At 37.4% G+C, this 24,705-nt stretch overlaps 1 protein-coding gene across 1 annotated transcript in view; it reads left to right on the top strand.

Moving 5' to 3' along the window:
* The window catches only part of LOC139945599 (5'-3' exoribonuclease 2-like), an 84,134-nt gene that overhangs the window by 43,652 nt on the left and 15,777 nt on the right, over positions 1–24,705 (top strand). The window contains exons 31-32 of the mRNA XM_071943010.1: positions 15,034–15,109; positions 23,513–23,633. Coding sequence (XP_071799111.1) covers positions 15,034–15,109; positions 23,513–23,633 — 197 coding nt within the window. The remainder of the gene's footprint in view (positions 1–15,033; positions 15,110–23,512; positions 23,634–24,705) is intronic.

Below are 24,705 nucleotides of genomic sequence, written 5' to 3'. Positions count from 1 at the left end.
GTGGGATTGCTCACTTTGGATATGTTGCCCTCCCCGCCCAGCTCTACCAGATCGGTTGTTTGGTGGAAGGGTGGGGGGGGGGTTATGAAACGCCCTCCTGATTTTCAAGGGCTGTTAGTGTTTTCTCATTTAGGAACCTCTTAAGGGCCATGAAGGTGTTGGTGTTTGCTGTCTGTTCTGTACCCCCCCCCCCTTACTCTAGATCAATAATCAGGATAGAGAGAATCTGCTATTGTGTTCAGCTTTATTTTCAGTCCATGGACTGCTGTTTTATTGATCGTTACCAGATGCTTTCCAGCGCTGTATTTATCTAGTCAGGTGCTTGTACTTTTGAAAGAAAGATTTTGCGTGAGTTCGGATGGGCTTTTTAAATTTTTTTATTTTACACATTAGGTTTTTAATGTCATTGCTGAGCAGTGATAACCTCTTTCATAAAATTGTTCAGCTAAAAACGGGTAGGGAAACAGGCACACACAAGGTAAACTTCATGATATTTTAGCTGGTTTTGCTCAATTAGATGTAATCATTACATCATTTATCTTGAACAATAACCATATTTTTTACTCCAGTTGATCTCGGAAACATGTTTACACATTCCAAGCTAACTTGATACATGAAGTTCAGATATTCTTCATTGGGCATTAAGGTTTCTAAGTCAAACTGAGATGCTCTTCCGTCAAGAAAAGTAAAAAGCAAAATGATTGATCATCGCTCTTTTTTCTGAATGTCAAAATAAATATTGCTTGACTGTTTGATCAAAGTTGACATAGAGTTCACATTTTTGCTTAACAAAATTAAATCTTTAAAAAAAGGGATTTCATTTTACAGAATGGTAAAAAAAAAATTCTAGACATTCTATTTTGATAGAGCTGTCCTGACCAACCATAGAGGGCAGTATTCACCCACTCTATAAAATTACCACTGAACATTTTGGATGCAATGTTGGCTCGGCAGTAAATGCAGCCTGTTTGCTGACAGTTAACCTCTGTTTAAAAGCTGACACCTTATTTGTCATGTGCCCTGATTGCCGTAGCAATAATGAATGTTTATTTCTCATAAAACGGTAAAGGGGTCAGACCAATTTGCCCTTCTGAACTCGTTTTGGGTAAACTGATGGGAGAAAGGTGAAATGACTGCAAAATGAGGAGTGTGCACTTATTGATGTGTGCAGTGTGCTATCCAGCACTAGCACTGAGCACTGACCAAGCTTTCATATAAATGTTACACTGAATTCTCATGTACACAGTCGAGCAGTTTCTTTTTCTTCCTCAAATTAGGTTTGTTTAATTAATGATTATACAGTTTGAGAACTGATAAACTCTGTACACAGTGGAGAGTGGTTTTATGTGTTTTCTATAAGTATAACCCTTATACACAGATATTTTGTGATAGGCACTGTACACTCCATTCATTCCAAGTCCTATGGAAAGAAAATCCATGGCTACTCTAATGGGTTTCAAACCCAAGACCAAATAATTCAAGATAAATTTATAAAGAGCGATGGGCCATGTTTGCTACTTTTGCAATAACAACAATGAACAAGGGGTGTATTTAGGTGCACTGCAAGCCTGGGAGAGTGTCAGACACTAGGTGGCAGCAGACATTTCTTGTCTGTGAATTGTATGTATGGGGGTCTTGTTCGGAGTGTGAATAATGGAAAATGATGCTTTCTTTTGCCACATACATTGTAAAGTAAGAAATGTTCATCATGGACAGAACTTCAAATAAAGGCTCCATGCATGGACTTTTTATACATTAAAGGCAGTGGACACTATTGGTAATTACTCAAAATAATTATTAGCATAAAACCTCACTTGGTAACGAGTAATGGGGAGTGGTTGATGGTATAAACATTGTGAGAAACGGCTCCCTCTGAGGTGACTTATTTTTTGAGAAAGAAGTAATTCTCCATGAAATTGATTTCGAGACCTCAAGTTTAGAATTTGAGGTCTCGAAATCAAGCATCTGAAAGCACACAACTTTGTGTGACAAGGGTGTTTTTTTCTTTCATAGTTTTCTCTCAACTCCGACGACCAATCGAGCTCAAATTTTCACAGGTTTGTTATTTTGTGCATATGTTGAGATACACCAAGTGAGAAGACTGGATTTTGACAATTACCAATAGTGTCCACTGTCTTTAATCAGAATTCACTTACACAGTATTATCAAAAACCACAACAACAACAATAACAACAACAAAAGAGCAGTTTCAATTAGAAACATATATGGAACATGATGTTCATACCAATATCGATTCTCCAGTGAAATGTTTCCATCGGAAAATCTGTCAAAGTAAATTTAAAACAATAACTTGAAGATCCCCAATCTCTGATTGCCACATTCGAAAGAAGCCTGCTTCATGAACAAATATTCTTTCCATTGTTATCACTGAATCTCGACCACCAAAGATGATTTGATGTTTTTTTATATTTTACTAGAGTGTGGGAATTCATTTATTAATCTTCCCCAATGATGCACTTTTCTTTTAAATAAGACAGGACTGCTCATACAAAAACTTGGCTTTCAAACAAAAAACATACACCCCAAGTTTCACGTTGAAAACAAAAGATCATCAGCTCATCATAAAAAACTTTGGGGAATTGAAACAATACAAGTTTTCATTATGAGACATAGGACATCATATTAATTAAAAAACTGATCGTATATTTTCCTTTAGAGCTGCCACAGGGCATTTAAATTAATCGTTAATTTTTTTAATTTGTGTTCAGTTACATGTCCGATTGCACTTGTTGCAATAACTATTTCTCACCAGCCAATAGTGACGCCACTCTATCCATAAAAACCATTGGGTAATAATAAAGTTTGGGGATAAATATTGAGATTGTTTTACTGGCTGGTATATTATATTACAAAAGGGTTTTTAGTAATATTGTTTTTTTTTTTGTTTTTTATTGACAGAAAGAGTGTTATTAAATAATAACAGAATTGTTTAGAAACAGTGTTGTTTTGTTGACTCAGTCCAGTTTTCCCTACCCACATGTTTGCAAAAGCAATTTCAATTTGGAATGAGTTGCCTGTCTATCTATTTGGCAATCTATCTGAAGGGCTCTTACAGTGAAACTTCCACTTCCAAGTGTCCTTGTTTGGTTTATTCCTAATTGTTTTTTTTTTTTCTCTCTCCAATGGAGTCGGTTGAATTTATTCAATTTTATTGCTGATGTTTAATGACTTTGTCTTTTCGGCTTAATGCGTGTACTGAGACATTCCTGGTGCTGAAAATGAAATCTTGGTTTTTGTTTTTCAGTAAGTTTTTGTGCTATCACAAAGCATTGCTGGTTTGTCCTTAAAGGAAGTGGACACTTTTGGTAATTACTTACAACAATTATTAGCATAAAACCTTACTTGGTACGAGTAATGGGGAGCTGTTGATAGTATAAAACAATGTGAGAAACGGATCCCTCTGAAGTGACATAGTTTCAAGAAAGAATAATTTTCCACAAATTTGATTTCGAGACCTCAGATTTAGAATTTGATGAGGTCTCGAAATCAACCATCTAAACGCTCACACTTTCGTGTGACAAAATGGTGTTTTTTCTTTTATTATTATCTCGCAACTTCGACGACCAATTAAGCTGAGATACACCAAGTGAGAAAGACTGGTCTATGACAATTACCAATAGTGTCCAGTGTCTTTTAAGTGAGGTTGGAATCTTAGCAAAAAGATTGCGGTCCTTGACCAAGACACTTGAACCATAATTGCTTCTCTCCTCCCAGGTGGGTACCTGAGGTTGGGTTGAAGATAGTCATTGTGTCTGATTGCTCACTGTGAGGTGCTTGCAATATAGGCCTACTCCATAGGGAACCTGGTGTGGTTTTTTGTGATGTTGTACTAGCCAACTGCGGGAATGCCTGTGAAGTGAATGTGGACTCTTAAAGTGGTTTAATTATTTTTGCCTAAATGGGAAGTTGAGCCGTTTCTTAGTTAGTGACTTCAGCTCTGGTTAGATTTTTCACCTCATGTGTTGAAGTAAGGTACGTCCTAAGAAGCACTCTTATATAGCAAGAATTGTAGCCGTATCTGTAGCTGCCAATTCGGATACGGCCTTAAATAAATAAATATTTCCAAAACCTATATAGCGCCCTAATCATGTACGTAAACATGCCCTAGGGCACTGAACATGGGAAAAAAAGACAAACTAAAAAATAAGAAAATACAGAATTATAACAACGGGAGTAAACATTCTTAAAAACATTCAACAACAAACTTAATCAATAGAAATTCTGAAGTATTAAAAATGCAATTAGGTCTAAAATCTACAACACAAAGCATTGTTACACATTGCAAGCATTAAGAACTAGAAAAGACCATGCAAGCCTTGTACACTGTACATGTTTAATCAGTTTGGGAACCACTACATTGCTGCAACATGTAAAGGAAACAGCGTGTTCTTGAACACTCAATACGACTGTATGGGTTTTCCCTATGTCAAGTTTTCCTCCCAGGTCTAAAACAGACTATGTCTTCATTGTTCATCATCTTGAAGCTTGGGAATTAAGTGTAAATTTCTTTAAAAAATCATATTCATTTGTAAATCAAATCGATCTGTTTGCCAAAATCATAGGCAAAGTGGTTTATATAACTTGTATTTCCCCTCACCGATGTACAAGTATTTTCGAACACTACCTCAATCGTGACCTTTGTGAAACCCCATGCAAAATTCAGGCACCTCTAGAAAATGGTGAAACAACAAACAAACCGAATAGAGCTGCAAACCTCAGAAAAAATATTTTGTCTTTCAAAACATTTGATTTGTTAAAGGATTATGTACTTTTTGTAACACAAAACACAATATCCACAGATTTACATTTAACTTACACCGTTTGAAGATAATGATAGTAGAAAGCATACCTTAAAATATTAGTTGCTGAGGTGCTGTAGTTTTTGAGAAATGAGTAAAACAATGTCATGAAAATACATTTCGTCTCATGATCACTGAGACGAAAAATTTTTTTATGACATTGTTTTAAACCCAGATTTTATTTAAAGACACTGGACACTTTTGGTAATTGTCAAAGACTAGTCTTCACAGTTTGTGTATCTCAACATATGCCTAAAATAACAAACATGTGAAAATTTGAGCTCAATCGGTCGTCAAAGTTGCGAGATAATGAAAGAAAAAAAACATCCTTGTCACACTAAATTGTGTGCTTCCAGATGCTTGATTTCGAGACCTCAAATTCTAAATCTGAGGTCTCAAAATCAAATTCGTGGAAAATTACTTCCTTCTCGAAAACTGCATCACTTCAGAGGGAGCCGTTTCTCACAATGTTTTATACCATCAACCTCTCCCCATTACTCTTCACTAAGTAAGTTTTTATGCTGATAATTATTTTGAGTAATTACCAATAGTGTTCACTGCCTTTAAATCAAATCTAAAATTAAGAAAACTATAAAATAAGGTGGTGCTCAATCTAATGAGTGTGTCGCATTCATGTTTCATTGCGCACCGTACAGCTTGGCTATACTGAGTCTAGAGTACCCACCCTAGTGCTATTAAAGACATTTTGAGTTGATTTTCCTTGAAGTGCATTGATGTGAAGACGTTCCTGATAACCCTTCACCAAAGACTCTCCATGAAACAACACTAAAACCCCCATCAAGCAGTCTTGGTTCCTCTTGTTGAGTCGCAATGAGACCTGAAGTACATTCTCCTCCTCAACACTGAATCTTTTAAGCGGGGGTCCTCCAAGTGGGGGTCTCTATCTCTTATCCCGGGTCCTTGTCACAGGGTCCCATAGCTTCCTGTTACCGACTGCCCTAACACTCTACCCCCATCTTCATACTCTCCATCTAACGGCACCCCCCTCGTTGTTTGATTGGGAGTGACTGTTGTCATTGATGGCACTACAATCTCGGGTAGTGATGTTCAGAGATCTCTAAGAGCCTCTTCTCGATGATAAGTTGAAGAGAGAAAATATGCAGAACAGAAGAGCCACTAAGAAGGGCTTTTGAAGATTGAGAGGGATTTTCCTCCCTTTGAGCCGACCGCTGCTACATCTATGAAAATAGATGTGAAGTCTGGATAATCGTTTTAGCTTCCCAAAAAGGTTGTGTCTTTTGAATTGACTTCTAAATCTTTGTCAAACAATATGGAAAGACGCAACATTATTGAGTCTTTCCATTAACAGATTTTTTTTAATTCAGTAAAGTATTCAAGTAAGAATAAACTATAAATAATAGAAAACTTGCTTCAAACATCACATACATTCAAATATTTGTATACATTTGGTTGCTTCGCTTACAATGTTCGCTTACTGCGTATTATGAACAAAAGCCTATATTTTGTTTCCTGTTCCGCTGACATAATTTAATCTGATAAGGCAATTCCATTTTTAATGACCTCATCTCAAAACCGGAGATGCAAGTGTTTTTTTTTCTCTCCATAGTGCGATTGTTATAAAATAAAAAAGAAAATCAATTTTTCTCATTTGGATTTTTCGGCTGAAGTAGCCATCGTCCCTGTCCCAAGGACAGCCTGACAAAGCAGCTAGGCATCCTTATCTCCAACTTCCATTCCCGTCACAAATTGAGAATTTTGTTCCCCTCTTTCTTTTCATCAGACATTGCATTCATTAAGGCATCTAATACCGTCTGAGATATTGCAGCAATTTAAGAACATTCATTTCACTGTTTTTATTTCTGTGTGTGTTGACCCTTGTGGATGAAATTACCCCCGGTCTATTGTCTCGGGTCGTTGGTGGCTGCAGGCATCTAAACTGCTTCAGGCACTCCATCTTTGTTGCCTCGGTGATGCACAAGTTTGAATCTTGCTCTAACGTCCTGTCATTATCCTTCATGGACGGTGCTGCACGAGTCCAGTTAATAATGTCGTGTGCAAGTTGCTATTAAGATTTCCTAAGAATTTTTTTACGAGCTCACAAAATCATTTAAGTTAGCATTTTTCAGTGAGGAAAAAATGTCAGTCGTCTTAATGGGAGGGTATTCTGTATACCTTTGGTAATTATTCCAATAATGAATTACCTTAAAAATTTACTTGGTCTGAAACACTGTTGATGTTGATATTGTACTACATTTTGAAAAAATATTCCTTTCTAATGAGTGTGGTTTAAGAGAAAGGGATTCTAAAATAATTTCAGTCTGAGAACATGAGACCATTCTAAGATAAGTGTATTCCAATTCCGGCCTGAACATAACTGCTCCAGATTTTTTTGATATCTGAACATCGCTACTGCCTTTGGAAACAAAGTTTTCGCACAGGTTAGTTTTAAAAATTGTAGATCTACATTTAAATGTATACACATGTATACATGCATGTAGGATTAGATCAATCGAGCAATTTAAAAAAACAAAAACGGTACACTTTAAAATGGTTTCTGCCAAAAAGTCTGATTGTTCCATAGTGAACAGATCGACGATTGAAGAAGATAGCTAAAATGGTAAAGTTATTTTTTTAACAATAAGTGCCCATTTTTATTTGAATATCTGTAATACTTTATTGGACACTTTCATTGGCATTGGCCTCTCCTATGGTTTTTGTCTTTAAAAGTTTGGTCCATCTCCCCTTTCACTGTACTTTTTATCTTTTTTTTTTTCCTGCTGCAATTTTTTGTTTTCTTCCTCGTCACCATTTTTGCCCTGGACATCATCTTCTTTGTTTCACTGCAAAATCTTTTTCCATATATGCATGCTCTGTTTTTCGGGGACATCGTCCTCGAACAACGCAGGATAAGAGGCTCTTGAGAATGCGCGTTCCCTCTCTCAACAACATTGCCCGGCTTGATTGGCAGCTCTGAAGGAGGTACACAGTTTCACTGATATGCATGCATGCCGCAAGTAATGTCAAAAGCTTGGGCCTCGACCAGGGCTGGAAAACCTATGTGCAGAGACTGTGGGGTAGTGGAGAGAAGACGAACGGAATGCCCTCGCTGATGGGCTCGCGTTGAATAATAATGAACCCTCTTGAAAAACAAATTATGCCGTTTTTAAAAGCTCTGGGAATTTCTCTAGCTGTCTCTGTCTCATGCGCTTTATCTAAATATTATTTTGAGTTTAAAAGGTTGATGCTGACGATTTATTGTGCAGGAAGGGAAAGAAGAATGTAGGAGTGGAGTCTTAATTTATTCAGCTTAAAGGCAGCGAGGACTTCTTTGAAGAAGGGGGGGGGGAATGTTTGGAAGTTTTAAGAAAGATTACTCACGGTTGTAAACCAATCTGTGAAAGCTTTTAAATTTGAATTTCATTTTTCTGTTTTTATGAATTCATATTCCTTTAAAATTTAATGGAAAAGTTGCTTGAATTCTTTCTAATAAAAATATCACTTGATGAGCCTTGACTGAAATTCCAACCTGGAAAAATTGAACATTGTAGGACTATCAAAATATTTGACAAAATTCCTTTTTTTAAATCTAAAATTAATAGTTCCAATTGTCTGAAACAATACCCTGTGCAAGAAAATTGTCACCTACTACTGAATTGAAATGATGAGCATAATGAATATTCACAAATCCTGATATGTTTTCAGTTGTTTTCTGGAAACACAACCGCTTAGGTTAGTGATTTTTTAAATTTTTATATGAAGCATTTCTGCATCATGTACAGTTTTAGTGATGAATAACATTAAAGGGTGTGGGTACTTTTTGTAGGACAAAATCACAATGTCCACAGATTTACACTAAACTTACACAGTTTGAGGATAATGATTGTAGTAAGCTTCCCTGAAAATATTACTTGCTGAGGTGCTGTAGTTTTCGAGAAATGAGTAAAACATTGTCGTGAAAATACTTTTTGTCTCAGTGATCATGAGACAAAAATAATTTTAGCTTTTTTTTAGACATTGTTTTACTCATTTCGCAAAAACTACAGCACCTCAACAACTAATGTTTTAAGGAACGCTTTCTACTATCATTATCTTCAAACAGTGTGAGTTTAATGTAAATCTGTGACATTGTGTTTTGTGTTACAAAAAGTACCCAAATCCTTTAACATACAGAGCTTGAGAGTAAAAATTGCAGCAGTCCAGGCCTTAATTTATGGCTCTTCTTAATGCTTACTGTCATCATAAATACTTCTCTATGATTGTGGAAGTAATATCAATGTTTTTTATAAAGGTAAGCACCTTTCAACGCTTAGCAAGGAATTTCGCATTCACATTCAGTATTTAGTGAATAGGTTCATTGTGGGAATGGTGACAGTAAGCACATAATTCCAAGGTAAAGAGCCGTGGCATTTTGGTTCTAATTGCTGACAGAAATGATGGGTAAAAAGTAGGCATACATTAAGTCTTGTTGACAATTGCTCAGAGTACATGTTCATTTCAGCAGTTATAATATAGTTTTAGTTTGTTATACTTGTGGGCATTTTGTTGCAACCTGCACAAAGTTAACTTATGCAAAGTTAAAAATGCAAAACACAAATATGCCACCAATTGTAAAGCATCAATTGTTGTTCGCTAATTGTTGAAATTCCTGACCCGCTTTTAAATGTACTCCCGGTACCCATCTTTTGTTCCAATTCAATTCCAGGGGGGAAGTGTGTCACCAGCTTAAGCGTACTTGTGCTTGTTTCATTTATCCTTGTTACAAAGAAAAAGTATCAAAACAGTAAACAAGGAGTAAATGGGGCTGCAGAACCAAAACTGAAACCTGTGTTGTATTTATGAATGGTCAGTGATTGACAGTTTAAAGTGGCTTTTAACGGACTGTAAACAAACCTTTCCTTTAAATAGAGGGGGAGTTGTGTCCACAACTGGGTTTTCTTTTTCTTATAAAGTGCAGTGCACCTTTAAATTCTGGTTGTGAAACATGATGCAGCTCTTTTTTTCATGATCTTATCTCGGTAATTGGGAATATTATTTGATTATTTTGTTTTAAGTTAAAACTTCCCATCTTCTTTGTCTGAAAAATGGGGAACAGGCAGTAATTACAAAAGTGTTGATTCACATTGTTATAATAATTTAATAATTAACCTATAAAAGTGGACTTGTGTAACTCCTGAATATTGAATGAGAATATTCAGTTAAATTCTACTTGTCTTACAAACAGATTTTCTTTTCTTCATGTTTAAACTTATTTCCTGGGGTTTTTTCCGTGCGTGTGTGTTTTTCTTCTTTTTTATTATTGTGTTTAGACCTTATGCACATGACATCATTTCAGTAGGACGCTTTCACCTAGAGGTCAAAAGGAGGTTGTTCATTGGGCAATCCTGTGTGCCGCGCATACAAACCTGTGTGTTTCGCTTGTTTCGTCACCGTTTTACCTGCTGGATGACGTCAATGCATTTAAGGTCAATTGTTGTTCACTTGCAGTATGATGGTTAAATCAAAAGTAGTGGGGCTTTTTAAAGACCTGCTTGAACGAAAATGTCAAGTCGTGAACTTTGCTGAATTCCACTTAAAATGTTTTCGATGAATAAGGAAATCGAGTCATATGATTATAAATAGGTTTCAATTGTGTAAAAAAACAATCATTTTGTATGCCCTTGTCCAGAGCTTTTCTGCGAGATTTGCGAAAAGCCCCGTTACGTAATCACTCTCAAAACGTCATAAGTAGATAAAGCCGCTTTGTTGCAGCGTGGATGTATAACAAAGCAAACTCCCACAAATGACGTCAGCGGCATTGTCCCTTGACGCCCGCTGTCAACGGCAGAAGTGTTTTTAGTTTTTCAAGAAAACCTTTAGGTATGGGCCTGATTTTTTAATCGATAATTACGAAAAGTTTAGAAGTGTACACATATCAAAATTACATTAAAATAGTGAACAAGTGCATTATAAACAAGTAAAAATACCATTTCTGTTGAAAACATTCCGCTCAGGTAGCTGTTTAAAAAAGAAAATTGATGAATTTGTACAAATTGAACTATTGAGGTTTGCCGAAATGTCACAATTCTTGCGCCCTCATGTGAAATCTACCAATTGGATGACTTGTGCCAGCTGCACGGAAGGCCCCTACTAACAGCTATCAAAGATGTGGTTAATTCCCAACTAATGAGGCTAATCATAGCATACTGGGTGTAGGCGGCATTCAAATTAACTGAAATGGTGTTTTCCCAGTCATCACACTTATCGCACAAGAGATGTTTTTCCCCCGTTGTGGTTCGGTGGCGCAGGGGGGCTTCAGCCTTATGTCTCTTCCCTCCCCTTTTAAGTTAACAATCGGGGCGGGTGAAGCATAACGTTCTAATGAGAGGTCCAGCAATTGGTAGTACAATGGCAAGACATCCCAATCAAGCTTGGAGTCTGTAGGCTGGCATTATCAAACAGCGCCAGGTGACTGAGTTGGCAGTAAGAAGGGTATAAATGCTGTACCTACACACAGTGTAAACACCAAGGTTTTTTTTTCTCTTCTTTTTTCTTTCACTCCTCTGTCCACATCATCAGGGGCTTAGAGCCAACTAGTTCAGTAAACACCTACCTGTCTATCTCCATACAGTGTGTCAAACTTGGATGGTAGGCTCTCTCTTCGTAAACCTGATGTGTACATGCTTTAGACACCCCCCCCCCCCCCCACCACGAACACACAGATGGAAAGCTGTGGCGTAAGAGCTTAAAATGAATGTTTGACTTAAAAAAAGAACCACAAACCTTGAATCAATTAACCGGTGGAATTAGCATCTTTGTGCATACTTGAGGAAATTGTTGGTGTCAGTTTTAGAAGTGATTACACTTTGGATTTTATGAAGTTTTTTTTTCTCCCCTGCTTCTGTTGTCCCCCTTCCAGTGTGTACACAGATGATTGACAGTTTGTTGCTGATGTAATGTTGGCATGCTTGGTGTACCTGTAGCAACGTGCGGCCATCTTGTCTTTTCTTCACCCTTTTTAAAACTGCGGCTCTGACTTGGGGTCTGGCTTGGGCTCTGGCTTGGGAGCTGGTTGAATGTTACAGCTGAATACATTGTGTACTTGTTGAGCAGTAAAAACTGTCTCTGTATTTTCACATGAATGTCAAATTCATACATGTTAAGTGGGTGACAACGGGTATGAACCACATCTCTAGCCTGAACATCTGACGTCACGCTTCGAGGCTCGTCTATAACGCCAGAGACCTGCCTCCAAAACCGACTTGTAGATTCACCTTTGACCTCAGTCATTCCACATAGAGATACGCAGTCAAATTCTATTGCGAACGTGACAGCAGTGACTGTTTGGGCATCTATGTCACACTGCACTGCACGTTTATCAAATGATATCATTGTATCCAATGGAATCACTGGATCTAGCAGCAGGGACCTGTCTTTATCGCAAGGATAAAGACAGGGGCCCGGTCTACCACATCTCCGGCTGCAGCATTTTCTGAATCGGACACCAACCCTTAGAAATCTGCAGGCATGATATCCTTCCTACTTCAGATTTCTGATTTATTATTGCCCTCAGAAAACTAAGCAAAATTTGAATTAAACAGCCAGAAATGTAGCCTGAAAAATGTATATAGGCCAGGCCTTGTAGTCAATATTTCCCTAGCGTTTTCCAATGGCAACACATATGCCTGAATCTGAGAATCGATTGAAATGTTTTTATTGATTTCAGACGAAACACTTTCACAGGACGCTTACTGCCATTACTTTTTTTAAAGCCATTGGACCCTTTCGGTACAGAAAAAAAAAAAAAAAGTTCACAGATTTACAAATAATTTACAGGGTTTACAGAAGGTAATGGTGAAAGACTTCTCTTAAAATATTAGTCCATGAAATGCTTTACTTTTTGAGAAAACGGTAAAACAATATAAATTCTCGTTAACGAGAATTACGGATTTGTTATAAACACATGTCATGACACGGCGAAACACGCGAAAACAGGAGTGGGTTTTCCCGTTATTTTCTCCCGACTCCGATGTCCGATTGAGCCTAAATTTCCACAGGATTGTTATTTTATATATAAGTTGTGATACACGAAGTGTGGGACTTGGACAATACTGTTTACCGAAAGTGTATAATGGCTTTAAAGCAAGTACTTTCAGATATAAACATCACGATTTTGTTTAATTTTTTTTTTTTTTTTTTTTTGGGGGGGGGGGGGGGAGGTCATTACCAAGGTATGACACTTCCTTTAAAAATGTGGCTAGTACAGGAACTTAGTTGAAGGTTTATCATTTTGTAATTGTTAGAATTCTTAGTAATGAACAAAATAGAAAATTCTTGACAAAGGTCAAGGGTTTTCAAAGAATAACATTCTTTGATATTTGTTTGTGACAATTAAAACTATTCAGCCTCAACACAAACAAATAATTGGATCAGGAAGACTGGTTGGAGAGTCAAGTACAATCTATTTCAATTATTTAAATGTGGTCTGCATTTGCATGATTCAGCATATTTAATGAGAAATTTACAAGTTTGAGTTGTAGGGTCTGAACTTGTTCTTGGATTGAACTTGCCTCAGTGAATTATTTCCTAGTGTTTGGAATGTTGTTTCTGTTTATATATAAATGTGGACAATTCCAGCCCATTTGATTCTGTTGATTTGTTGTGGAATTCAAACTGGGCTATTCCCTAGAAGATAATTACCTGAAGCATTTCAACGCCTTGAGTTGGATATAGTGCATTCAACCACCTCACGGTACCCCCCATTAAAACACCCATCAAATCGGCAGTCACAAAGCCTAATTGGTTATTCTTATGCCTCCCATTGTGTCTTCAGTAAAATGCTCATTTGTAGAGAGAGAGTAGGAAGAGCCAAGGAGATGGAAATGATATCAGGGTCTTGTCTCGGAGGACCAAGTGGCTTCTAGCTCCGATTTCACTGGTCCTGGTTTGCCTGGTGATTAGGCGGAGGGGTGCCTGTGGGCGCAGGGATCAGAAATGACGCCTTGAGACCCCTATTGTCAAGATGCTAATTTGTGTTTATTTACATCTGTTTTTTGGTAGCAGGGGGATCTCATAAATCTGATTTTTTGAAATTTAATGATGGCCGTCCCGGAATCATCCGGTGAGACTCTGGGATGGAAGGTGAAAGGGAGGACGATATTTTTGTTGTTTTGAGCGGAGGGGGTGTCCCAGCGCAGAGGATGTGTGTGTCTTATCTTTCTGTAGGTATTGATAACATTACAGGTCTCGGATTGAAAAGATCTAGGCCAGGGCTTCCTGAGCAATCATGTCGATTGGAGAAAATCGATTGCGGAAATTGCGGGATATTTATGTGCGATTTTAGGATTTGAATCTGGGTTGAGGAACGGCGATCCTTAAGGGTGCCGCTCTTAAAACAAATAAAAATATCAAAACAGATAAAGTAAAGCTAAAAGACAAATATAGCTTGATTTGCGTCCTATAATTATTGGTAATTTTGACAAAGGGAGATTGTGGTTTAGCCGGGTTTGTTTGAATTTTTGAGACTCTGATAAGATTGGTTTACATGAAGCCTTCTGTAGGGCATGGGTGGCTTAGCTGGACAATACTGAAGCTGTCAAAATCAGGCATATCGAGGAGAAGAATTTTGGAAGACTTACTGTTGCGGCTAAATGATCCTGTTTCTTAATCCTACAAGAATTTGTATTGAAGTTATAATAAATGAACGTTTTGTTATACACATGCTACAGTGTAGGTCTGATTTTTAGCAGATTTGACCCACAAATTTAGATTAAAATTTTAAGTAGCTATAGATAGATTCAGGAAAGATACAAGCTTTCTTTTAGGGAATTGCTTAAAAAAAATACCAATAAATGAGTGTTCAATAATTAAAAACCTAAATGTGAATTATTGATGGGATCCCCACAATACCTTACGTCCATCAGCATTGTACAAAGTTGAACCATTTTTAAAGTTACTTGTCATGGAACATTCGACAGCTTGGTTATCATCTGTCCAAAGTGGTTCAGAGAAAGGGAAAAATCTTTTTTTTAAAGAACAAATATTTTGCCGAAAATGATGCACTATACACAGAAGAACCATAGCCTTTCTGAATAGTGTCCATCCATGAAATACACTTCAGTTTTGTCAACAAGAAGTGCACTTCATTAAATAGAGAAAGTACCTTGCTTTAAATGAAGAATGCGATCATACCCTCCCTCAAAGAAGTATTTTAATTGAGTTTTCTTCTTCCTTTCTTCTCTCCCTTAACTGACAGGTAACCAGGGTAGCTACTATCAAAACAGAGGTGACAGTAGGTCAGGATACTCTGGATACCAAGGGCAACAGCAAAGGTAATTTTTAGCATTTATTCGTTATTTTTATGAAAAGGTTTAATTAAAATTAGTCTAACCGAGTACATCAGGAAAGGTAGGCTTATTTGGTAGCATTTATTAATTATTTTTATGAAAAGGTTGGTTTTTTTTTCAGATTAAACTAACCAAGCACAATGGCAAAGGTGTTTTTTTAGCCATTTTTGATGTAAGGTTTTATTTTAAAGACAGTGGACACTATTGGTTCTTGCCAAAGACCTGTCTTCTCACTTGGTGTATCTCAACATATGCATAAAATAACAAACCTGTGAAAATTTGGACTCAATCGGTCGTCTAAGTTGCGAGATAATAATGTAAGAGAAAACACCCTGTCACACGAAGTAGTGTGCTTTCAGATGCTTGATTTCGAGACCTCAAGTTCTAAATCTGAGGTCTCAAAATCAAATTCGTGGAAAATTACTTCTTTCTCGAAAACTACGGCACTTCAGAGGGAGTTTTTCTCACAATGTTTTATACTATCATCCTCTCCCCATTACTCGTTACCAAGTAAGGTTTTATGCTAATAATTATTTTGAGTAATTACCAATAGTGTCCACTGCCTTTAAACGTATCTTACCATAAGCCAACACAGTGTTCGGATTCATCAAAGTTCATTGTACATGAAAAAATTGCTAGGGTGCATACATGTACATGTACATCGAGAATAAAGAATGAATGTGAGCTACATGTACACACACTTACTAATATCCTTACCAGTGAGATGACACACTGTATATATGTACTTAAAGTTGCTGGAATCCAGAACTGCTTGTTGATGATCAGAGAGCAGGTTGAATCCTGCATCTAGAAGCTGGAACCACAAATGGTGCAATTAAAGCAAGAATTCTGAGAGAGCTTTAGTTTTGTTTGTACGTTTGGGTTTTTTTTTAAACCATAAAAATGCAGTCTAATGTTCATCATGCTTTTCGTGTACATTTGGGAGAAACAAATTGACTAAAGCGGGACTGGAACCTGTGACCATTAGATTAATGTGCCAGCACTCAACCAACTGGGCTTTATGTATCTACATGTATTGTATCTTAAAATTAATATTCTTTATCCCCGATGCAAATTTAACATATCTTATATCGTTGCGGTACCCGCTGCCAAAACAAAGGATTCAAACTGCCTCTAGCTACTGGGCAACCTCGGTAGTCTAGTTGGTAAGACACTGCTCTAGAATTGCAAGGGTCGTAGGTTTGAATCCCATCTGAGTAACATGCCTGTGATATTTGTTCACAGGACTTGGGGAAAGTACTGACTTTACAGTGCTAACACACATCGGTGTATGGGTAAACAACCAAAATTACGATTTTATCTCGGTTTGGATGTTGAAATAGCTATGTGTATACATGTAGATTCAAGAGAAAAGTCTCAGATTTCATTCAAGGTATTGCATAAAAAAATCCACAAATGATAAGTGGTAGTTAATAAAAAAAACTCAAATAAATTATTGGTCAGGATCTGATTGTTTATTCCAAGGCTGTATGGTTTTGAACACTTTAAATCTGAAACTTTGTTTTGCTCAGTAACACCTGTTGTGGCATTCTCCAAGATTGTCCTCAAAATGTTTTTAAAATCAGAGCTTTTATAAAAAGCGAGTGGTTGATGTTGCGAGGATATAGTCAAGGAGAACCTTTGACTTGTTGATTATAAATCAGTGTCATTGAATCCAAGATATTTTCCAATGGGATTAGTAATTTAATCTGATCCTACATCTGCCTTTAGAGCTTTTTTATCTGCCACTTTTCAAGTAGCTTTGTTTCACCTCTTCATATTCAGCTAACATCACCACCTGTTTAAAGGTTACCCGCACAAGTGCCGACACCAAAATGCCAGTTTCTGAAACTAATCCGTTTAATGTACCAGTCAAAAACCGTCTGCGTAATAAGGCCAAGAAGCCCTACAGGTGGATAAGGATTATCTACCACTGATCCTGGATTATTAACACCTCCAGAGATTAGTGAGAAGGGGCCTCTTTTCTGGTAAACAGCATCTTTTTAGTGAAACCTTTTTTTTGCTTTAAGAATTGGAACTGTGAAAGTTTGAAGCCATTGAATTCATCAGTCAATTGTGCTGCTTTAATCAGTGACTCTACCATGTAATATATACATATAAAAGTTCTGCTAGATTTGGGATACTTGTTGAGGTAAATGTACCGATGCGTTGTAATGAATGAGTTGCAGTCTGCTGTAGTGATTGATCAAAAGGTATCACAGTCTTTGAGTGGTAGCTTCCTCTCTCTCTCTTAGTGCGAGGTGAAGAAATCTCAGCTCTCAACAACCCTCTCCATCTCTCCTTAATCCACCTCCAAAAGGAATTCCTAACAAGGCGACCCGGTGCTATTGAACACAAGGAGTAGGTGTTCTTCAATCAAACACTAATAGCCACCTGTGTGTTACGAGAGAGACTGATTAACGTCTTTACTAAACCCTCTCTCTTCAGATTTACGTCTTGACTAATGACTCCAATCTCTTCAGATTTCTTTGTCGGGGGGTTTTCTTCTTCCGAGTGGCTTTTTGGCACCGGTTTCCCACTTTTTTGTGATATGTGTTATTCACCTCTTTCCTGTTATTTGTTTTGAATTGTTGCTATTTTTCTCTCTGAGTTTGGCCAGGTGTTATCAACAAACAAGGTTCCACAAGATGCACCGGCATTTTGAGTTTCCTTGAAGTCTTTGTAACAATTGTCTTCTTTGATTATCTCTCTCTATTTTTCTCCTTTTTTTTATTTGAGTAACTGCAAGGTTTTGAAACAGGGTATCGTACTCTTTACATGTTGTGAAGTGTAACTCGTCATGAAAAGAGATAGAAGAAGAGAAAGTTTGAGGGCACTCCAACATCTTCTTCTCTCTACTTTAGATATGATACTGTCTCTACTACTCTGAGTGGCCCTCCCTTTGCATTTTCTCCCTCTCTCTCTCTCTCTCTCTCTCTCTCTCTCTAGCCGACCGAGGTCAGAATCATCTTGAGATTTCCCTCTTGATGTCTATCTCTCATTAAGTTTGGGAAGATCAGTTGGAAGCACCTCGATGTCCCTGGCAACTACATCTGTCTTGAATTTTCTGTCTCAACGTCACAGCCCGAGATTTTGCCTATTGAGGTTGGACAACTTTGGAAAGCCATAAATGCAATTCAAAGGTTGCGTTAAATGTGGTGTGTTTGCAAAACATATTGCCTCGTTGGCTTTTTTCAACTGATTCTTGTGTATCGTTTGGAACAAGATGTCAGATTTTTGTTACAGTAATTTAACTGAAAACCATTGCATCAATTTACAGATATAATACAGGATTGGTAAGAGCTGACAAAATAGTCGCAGTTTTGTGTGTCCCATATAATGTACATGTACATGAAAAAAAAAAATCTGTTGTCAAGAAAATAATGAAAACTATGTACAATTTTCTGCATAACAACACACTGTCCTTAATTTTGGTTTAAACAACCTAAATCAGCTGTCACAGGTTTTTTCGTCTGTTTGAGAACTGATCAGCTACATTGAATGACAGCAAAAGTGCCTACTCGTACATAACATTGCCACCACCATCTTGGTCATATTCCCTGGGTTCACCAACAGTAAAGAATGGTTATTCATTTTAGACTTGAAAGACACCTGAAAAGTGGCCCCCTTCAGCCTGTGTTTAGTAATGTCTACATTGATTCAGTGGCTTTAAACAACAAGATGGCCACAAAAGTACATGAAGTCTTTTTCCCAACGTTAAAGTTAATTCAACTTGAGTGGGTGTGTGAAACAAACCTGGAATAGCATTGTGCCATCTCATCCAATCCACGCTATTGTAGAAATATTGACATTTATTCTCATACCCTAAAACTATACAGTGTTTATCCATCCACTTTAAGTACTTAAGATTATTGTGACATGTTCAAGATGAATCATATTGTGTATCGTTGCGTGGTCAATGGTAACAAGTGCATTTTAAGTATTTATTTGGTGTTGTTTAAATGAGCACTTGACTCTTCACAAAGTACACAATGATTTCAAACTAAGGTACAGTATGAAAGCACTATTGATTTATCAATGATACATGTAGTCTATCAAATTTGTACACACATACATAACATATACACCCACAAAATGAAAGAGCATAAAGAAGAGTGCTTTAACATTATATGCTATAGTTAATAATAATAAAAAAGTTATATTGTAGTTCTTTGTGTCGTGGCCGAGCGGTTAAGAGCACCGAATTCAAACTCTGGTGTTTCTGATCAGCAGAGTGTGGGTTCAAATCCCGAGCCGTGACACTTGTGTCCTTAAGCAAGACACATAACCATTGCTTCGTCCTTCGGATGGGATGTAAAGCCGTTGGTCCCATGTGTTGTGTAAACGCATGTAAAAGAACCCAGTGCACTTATCGAAAAGAGAAGGGGTTCGCCCCGGTTTTCCTGGCTGGATTGGCAGCATATTGCGCCACAGCACCTTGTAAATCATTACATGGTGCTGAAGGATTAGGTCTTATATCTCAAAAATTCGCCCCACTCCTTGCAGTAATAATACCTGGCGCTTTGTATCCTTTGGCAAAAGGCGCGTTATAAATACGGTTACTATTATTATTATTATTTAGTTCTTAATGAGTATTGAGGCATTGTACATCTGCAAGACACTGGATACCATGCTGAAACCTAAAATTTATGGCTCTTGAACATAAATACATAAGTTTGAAAAAAAAGTTGACAAAAAGTGATTCATTTTTTATATAAAAGGTTTTTATACAATGTATGGCTCGGTCATTAATGGAACTTTTGGTTCCTTTGGGTTTTTTCTTTTTTCTTAAATCATAGTGGAAAACATTGCAATGAAGAGTTAACTTGTTCTGATGTATGAATACATGACTCGTGAATGGTTATCCATAATAATCCACTTAGTTTTATACATTATTTTCTTAAAGTTGATGTGACCTGTGACATCACATTTTACAAAAAAAGCCTCCAAGCCTTGAATTCCTGCAGTCATGATTTGTACACAGTCTAATGGAAGAAAACATACAATCTTATATTTTATGGAGATTGCACTGTCCATTTCTTATCAATTGTTGATATGATGAAAGGGGGCACATCTCAAAACTTTTCCAGCTATTGCTTTCATAGCTCTTGTATTTATATGGAAATTATGACAAATAATGTCAACTTTCCTGTATGACCAGTGCAGTATCTTGCCTGCCAGACTAGCCAAAGAATGTACAAGGTCACACTTGTTGTAAACAAAGTTCACATGGTCTATTAGATTGACTTAATGAGGTTACTTAAATAATCTCCCCTAATAGATTACAAACAAATAAAAGCATGTTGTAATTAGTAAATGATAAACCCCTAATAAACACATCTTTTTGCTTTCTCCGTCATGTCTGCATAGTGTGTCAACAATATCAACCTCCTCTTTTCTAGTCTTACTCTCGACAAAAGGAGTTCTTTTGCAAATGATTTCAAAATGCTCCAGGCTATAATTAGATCTACTCTTTAGCCACTGTTAAAAACACTGTTACAAGATTGATGATTAGCATACTAAACATCATTATCATTGAATAGCATCACGTTGATACCCTACCCTACGCAGAGAGCCATTTGCGGCAAATCAAGTAGGCTGTCCACAAGTACCCTTCTGGTTGGGTCCCTCCATCAGCTCTTAACGAACAACTCAAGATGGTCCTTCTTCTTGTCCAAGACACATGGGCCAACGTGAAAAAAAAAACAAAAAAAGGTAGTTTGAAAAAGAAAAAGAAAAAAGAGAAGAGTAGGAGGGAAAATCTCAGCCCCACTTTGGTAGTTGTTAGAGACCTCATCCCACGTCTCAAATTGGGCTCTTGTCTGTTGCCGGCAGCAAAGTTTGGCCATAGGGATGTATTAGGATCGTACGCTGCACTCAGCCGAGAGAACGTGTCTCCATAGACCAGGGCGAGCTGGCCGCCGTTGTAATGGCACTTGTGCTACACTTCTGACAGAATTGAAGGGGGGTGCGGAGGCCGTCATTGACGGCTTCAATGGCCGGTCTTTACACACTCAACTGCATTTTGCAGTGCAACCAGAGTGGTAGGCTGGCTAGCTGACGGACTGCGAGCGGGGCTTAGACGTACTATATATATATATATATATATATATATTTCTGGCTAGGTTTTGTCGAGCTTGTCACACTTGTGCTTGGTGTTCCTGTCTGAATCGGACGGTTTTTGTGCCAGTGGGACTCTTGGATTTATAGAAATGTGTTTGTGGTTGGGAGATATAACAGGTTTTCATTGACTTGGACTGCAGTGCTTTGGTAAGCAGTTGGCAACCATCATTTTGCATTTGTTTGTTTTTGGATGTTGGTCTCATATAATTCTCAATCAATATTCCTCGCAGTAGACTTGGTATCTCTTTCTTTCAAAAGTTTGTGGGAAAAACTCCCAAATCTAACATCAATTCTGCTGTATGCAGCATTATAAAGATGCACATGTAGAAATACCATATCCTCAGATGTTGGTATTTGTGGAGGTACAGTTAGACTGGTCACCAACACGTCATGAATAGTGGCCACCATTCCTCTATGGAACATCATGAGTGGAATTAGCTCATTTTATCCAGGGTTCGATTCTTAACTGATTTGCATAGGGGTCATCTGGTTCAGTACGTAACCTGTACATCAGACCTCAGTCATGTAACCAGTATCCAGTATACTGAGTCTCATTGCATCAAAAAGGGAACAGACTATTATGCACCACAAGCCTCGGTTTGGTGAAGGGTGCCATCCAAAATGTAGGTGGGTCATTGACACTTTCAGTATGCGAGTTAAGAGAAAGTAAATTTCCCTAAACCTGTTCCCTAGAGTATTATCAAATCAATGATAAACCCAGTTTCTTTGCTCTGCTTTCTGTTTGCGAAATATGGGCGGATTCAGTAACAGAAAATGCCTGTTGAACAAAACCAGAGTACCAACTCTCCCTGATTCTCAAGAAAGTTCCATAAAAATAAATCTAGTTTCCATGTTCTGTAGAACAAGTTTTAGAAAGTCTTCCTGGTTAACTTGAAACTTTTTCCCTTATGTTGATTTACAAAAAATGCCTGATTACTAGATGCAATGTTGGCAGACCTGATAAACATATTTCACAGCTTAGCTGGGAGTTTCTGCTTAGCGTTCATTGCAGCTAGCACAGACTGTTGGTGCTTACCCGGTAAATGGAACATGGTTACGGTACCACCATATCCCATAGCAGCGCCTGTCTTCTTTTGCAGCCTTTTCACACGATAATTTCAAACCTTTATCCGAAACAAAATTCATTCAATTGTAGTCAATTTGTTGTTGGCCCATAGTAATTAAAGTAAGACTGTCAAGTTGACAAAAATCCTTTCATCCATAACCTACTGGTTCCGATATCTTGAAGGCAGTGGACACAATTGGTTATAATTCAAAATAATTATCATCATAAAACCTTACCGTGATGGGGAGGGGTTGATAGTTTAAAACATTGTGAGAAACGGCTCCCTCTGATGTGACGTAGTTTTCGAGAAAGAAGTAATTTTCCACGAATTTGATTTCAAGACCTCAGATTTAGAATCAAGCATCTGAAAGCACACAACTTTGTGTGACCATGGTGCGACAAGGGTGTTTTTTCTTTCATTAATATCTCACAACTTCGACGATCGATTGAGCTCAAATTTTCACAGGTTTTTTGTTTTTAACATATGTTGAGATACACCAAGAGGGAAGACAAGTCTTTGACAACTACCAATAGTGTCCATTGTCTTTATTGAGCATGATGTATGTATGACTGACAAATTATGTTTCTGCGAACAATGATGCTTCATATTTTGGTAATACATTTTGGTATGATGTATGTTTAGTTAGTGTTTCTTGAAAACGAAGGAATTTAAATTACGGTATTCTTCTTAAAGAAGGGCTCCATATTCTACTTCAGTTTGGTGATTTTCCCAATAGATTGAGTCTTTGTAAAAACGGGGCGAGTTAGAAGTTTCTAACCTCACCTTAAAACAGTGTATAGTGCCTCTGTGTTTGAAAACACTTCAAGTGCAATTTTTTTATATCCGAAAATTTTTTGTTTATTAATATATTTTTTTTATCCAAAAAAGTTTGATGATGTCGCGTTTTAAATGATGGTCTGTACGTAGTTGTACAAACGATTTCTAGTTAATTCCTGAATTTTGACAATATTCAACCAAAACAGCTGACTTTTACAAAAAACAGCTATGTATTTACAGACCCAATTAGTTTTTGCAGCTTAACGACTTCATTTAATGGTTGCAATCGAGATAAATGATAACAGTAATAACGAATAATATTTATAGAGCGCCTTTCTTTACAGAGTTTCAGATCAAATGACAACACCGTTTTAACATAAAGTAAGAGACTAAGTCCAAAACTTTTGTTTTCTCTTCATAGTGGACACGGAGGAACGGGTTGGTCTCGTAGTAACCAAGGACAACAAAATGCCTACCAACAGAACCAGGATAGATACCAGCAACAACAACAAGGGTATGGCAACAGTGGCCGTCACAGCCAGGTGAGTTTAGTCAGCATTTCTTGTTGATTCTTTACCCTTAAAGGCAGTGGACACTATTGGTAATTACTCAAAATATTTATGAGCATAAAACCTTTCTTGGTGACAACCAATGGTGGGAGGTTGGTGGTATAAAACATTGTGAGAAACGGCTCCCTCTGAAGTGCCATAGTTTTCGAGAAAGAAGTAATTTTCCACGAATTTGATTTCGAGACCTCAGGTTTAGAACTTAAGGTCTCGAACTCAACCATCCAAACGCACACAACTTCGAGTGACAAGTGTGTTTTTCCTTTCATTATTGTCTCGCAAGTTCGATGACCGATTGAGCTCAAATTTTCACAGGTTTGTTATTTAATGCATATGTTGAGATACACCAACTGTGAAGGCTAGTCTTTGACAACTACCAATAGTGTCCACTGTCTTTAAAGGGTTTGAGTACCTTTTGTAATAACACAAAACACAATGTCCACAGATTTACATTAATCTTACACCGTTTGAAGATAATCATAGTAGAAAGCGTACCTTAAAATATTAGATGCTGAGGTGGACATTGGACACTATTGGTAATTCTTAAAGACCAGTCTTCCCTCTTGGTGTATCTCAACATATGCATAAAATAACAAACCTGTGAAAGTTTGAGCTCAATCGGTCGTTGAAGTTGCGAGATGATTATGAGAGCAAAAACACCCTTGTCACACCACGGTCACACAAAGTTGTGTGTATTCAGGTGCTTGATTTCGAGACCTCAAATTCTAAACTTGAGGTCTCGAAATCAAATTTGTGGAAAATAACAAAACAGTTGGCTCCCAAGGAATGGCCTGTAGAGATAAAAGAAGAGGGAAAATTTATTTTTAGTTTTAAGATATATTTACAATTGCATCCCCTTGATTACAAGGTTGCGGGTTCAAATCTTACCAAGTATTAACGTCTAGTACCTGAAGAAAAGTTTCTTGATTTGTGCAATTCACAATCATACATTTAGGCCGTAAGCTAATGTTTGTATGAGAGAGAGATTAGCTGTTGCCAGCTTAGTGTTTGTATTAATCACTTGTGGGAGTTTGCCGAGTTCTCTTGA

This window comes from Asterias amurensis, chromosome 1 (assembly GCF_032118995.1).
Source record: "Asterias amurensis chromosome 1, ASM3211899v1".
NCBI lineage: Eukaryota > Metazoa > Echinodermata > Asteroidea > Forcipulatida > Asteriidae > Asterias > Asterias amurensis.
The sequence above is the reverse complement of the archived record's forward strand: the minus strand, read 5'-3'. Positions and strand labels throughout refer to the sequence as shown.